We start from the raw sequence: 3,117 nt of genomic DNA, 5'->3' as shown, positions 1-3,117 counted from the left end.
GTGTGTGTGTGTGTGTGTGTGTGTGTGTGTGTGTGTGTGTGTGTGTGTGTGTGTGTGTGTGTGTGTGTTTAGATGCAGGTTTGGGACCCCGCGGGTCAAGAGAGATTCCGCACCATCACCCAGAGATTTAATCCTGAGTTTCTTCTTTTACGTGTGTGTGTGTTTGCACACGTGTGTGTGTGTGTGTGTGTGTGTGTGTGTGTGTGTGTGTGTGTGTGTGTGTGTGTGTGTGTGTGTGTGTGTGTGTGTGTGTGTGTGTGTGTGTGTGTGTGTGTGTGTGTTTAGATGCAGGTTTGGGACACGGCGGGTCAGGAGAGATTCCGCACCATCACCCAGAGCTACTACCGGAGTGCCCACGCCGCCCTCATCGCCTATGACATCACACGCCGCGCCACGTTCCACTCCGTCACACACTGGCTACGCGAGGTGCAGAACTTTGGAGCCACAAACGTACTGCTCACACTTATAGGTAGGTAATAAACGGGAGCGTACCTATGTTCCCCGGGTCCTATGTTCCCCTGTCTTTGTATGGGAAAGGGGCACATAGGACCCTTTTTCTAAAAAAGGGTTCTATGTTCCCCGCATTGTATGTTTCCACGTTTTCAATTCGTGCCCTGACCAAAACTATCCCTAAACCTAACCTCAGTGGTGCAACAACAACCTACACTTTGCCATGTGGCAGCAGTCTACTTTGAAGCAGCGGGGAACATAGAACCCTTTTTTGAAAAACACACACAGAGGAACACATGCACACACACACGCACACAGCCTATGACCTACATCTACACACCTATGGCCTATGACACACATCCACACTTTCAGACATGCCACATGCCACATTCCCACTGAGTAACACACTGGCTGCAAGAGGTGCCGAACTCTGGATGTGCCAACATGACATACTACTGACATTCATACTGTAAAACACGCAGAGACAGACTCAATTCACACCCAGGTAATACACACACACACACACACACACACACACACACACACACACACACACACACAGGAAGAAGCAGCTTCAAGTGCGTTTCGAGAAAGTGTGCGCCCTCGCCTTGGAAGATGGGATGAGATTAAGCAAGTGTGTGTGTGTGTGTGTGTGTGTGTGTGTGTGTGTGTGTGTGTGTGTGTGTGTGTGTGTGTGTGTGTGACTACAGGTAACAAGTGTGACCTTGAAGACCAGCGTCAGGTGCGTTTTGAGGAGGCCTGCTCCCTAGCTGAGGAAAACGGAATGGTGGCGGCGTTGGAGACGTCGGCCAAAGAGGCGCGCAACGTTGAGCAGGTCTTCACGCTGATCGCAGAGACCCTATTGGCTACTAACGGGATGCCCCTCACCTCCTCCGGTCACCCTAGCAACTTGCTCCTGCGCAGCAACAGCCGACCAATCAGCAGCCCCGCCTCCACGACGCAGGACACGTCGAAAAGCTGCTGCTGAGTTTTCTTTCTTTTTTTTTATTCTTCTTCTTTTTTTTTAACTTTTAATATTTTTGGGGGCTTTTTAGCCTTTATTTAGATGGGACAGTTGGAGTGACGTCAGGAAGTAAATGAGAGAGATGCGGGAGGAGGGCCAGGAAATGACCCAGGCTGGACTCGAACCCAAGTCACCGGCACATGGCACGGTGTGTTAACGCTCTGCGCCACAGCACTCCCCTGAGTTTTCAATCGTCTGAACACACCCCCGCACTCACAAAAACAAACACACACACACACAGACATACAGACACACACACACACACACACACACACACACACACACACACACACACACACACACACACACACACACACACACACACACACACACACACACACACACACACACACACACACACACACACACAGAAACACGTCTGTCAGCTGAATTGCATTTTTTTTGTCTCATTTTGTTCCTATTCACTTTACACTGGAAGAGCTGTGACTCTGCGTTACTATTGAATGCCACACGTCCACCCAAAAAACTGCTGCTGAGTTCCCAGTTCCCAAAGCCTTCAGTCATACACATGCGTCCGTTGACTGTGTTGCGATGGATTTCCCCATTCACTTTACAATGGAAGAGCTTTTGTAGTCCCGCAGAATATTTTAACTGTGCATGCACAGGGCCGCTGACAGCTTTGGCTGGGCCCGGGGCAAAGACATATCAAAGGGTCCCAAACCCAATACATACTACGAGGATCCAATTTTGGGCCCCTGCCATCTCTCCCTTGGCCTGGGACAAGAGAACCCTTTGTCCCCCCCTGTCAGCCTCCATGTGTGCATACTCGGTGTTGAATGCCACACCGCCGTCGAAAAATGTCCATCTTTTGACAGACTGCGATGCCTGCGGTTCGTTTAATGCTCTGCGTGAGCTGTGAGGATTCCACGTCGACCAAACGCACATACCACAGGACTTTATTTGGCACTCATACTGTGTAGGGCTGGACTGGGAGCAAAATACGACCCGGGCAATTTTTTTTATCTGCTTTTTTACGTTATTATTTCTATTACCTTTTCTACGATATTATGGCTCAGTCCAAAACTGGAGCAATGGGCTGCTCCTTCTAAATGGCGGGCCAGTCTCTAAGGGAACAACAACAGCATCTGCCCGTGAGGACTGTCGGCCCAACGGAAAAATGTCCTATATGCCAGATCACCAGTCCAGCTCTGCATAAGTGTAAGATCTCAGAGTACCTGGGACATTTCCTATTCACCTTGACGCCTGACTACAGCAGTATGTCTAACTTTCTGAGGTCTTGACTCATGACTCAGAACCAGAGGTGTCAAAAATAAAAGTAAAAGTAAAAAAATAAACTGTTTCCTTCCAAGACAGGTCACTTATCCGAGTGACCAGTAGACCTGTGTACTTGTCTTACGATCAGCTGACTTTTCGCAAGTTGGATCAAGTTTGTGGTGGGGTCTTGTGAGGTTTTCAGTGTTTTTCAGGAACAACATCATCTAGCCACCTCCTTACAACTGAACTAAATGGTGTAATAGCTCTGTCATGTCATGTGCTAGTGTTGTATTTGACCGTAACCTAGACTGTGAATTTACTTTTACTTTTACTTTGGCCACCTCTGCTCAGGATGCACCTAAAATCTGCTGCTGACCACTGGCTGCCTTATTGCCTGATGTTCACTG

The 3,117-nt window shown here is 48.8% G+C and overlaps 1 protein-coding gene across 1 annotated transcript in view; it reads left to right on the top strand.

Annotated features, from left to right (window-relative positions):
- The window catches only part of LOC134464080 (ras-related protein Rab-19-like), a 10,734-nt gene extending 8,033 nt beyond the window's left edge, over positions 1–2,701 (top strand). Inside the window, exons 2-3 of the mRNA XM_063217520.1 lie at positions 286–469; positions 1,161–2,701. Of these exons, the coding sequence (XP_063073590.1) occupies positions 286–469; positions 1,161–1,438 (462 nt within the window). The 3' untranslated portion in view covers positions 1,439–2,701. The remainder of the gene's footprint in view (positions 1–285; positions 470–1,160) is intronic.
- Positions 2,702–3,117: the final 416 nt, after the last annotated feature.

The sequence above is a fragment of the Engraulis encrasicolus genome, chromosome 15 (genome assembly GCF_034702125.1).
Source record: "Engraulis encrasicolus isolate BLACKSEA-1 chromosome 15, IST_EnEncr_1.0, whole genome shotgun sequence".
Lineage (NCBI taxonomy): Eukaryota > Metazoa > Chordata > Actinopteri > Clupeiformes > Engraulidae > Engraulis > Engraulis encrasicolus.
Note: the sequence above shows the minus strand (reverse complement) of the source record. Positions and strands in the feature narration are given on the sequence as shown.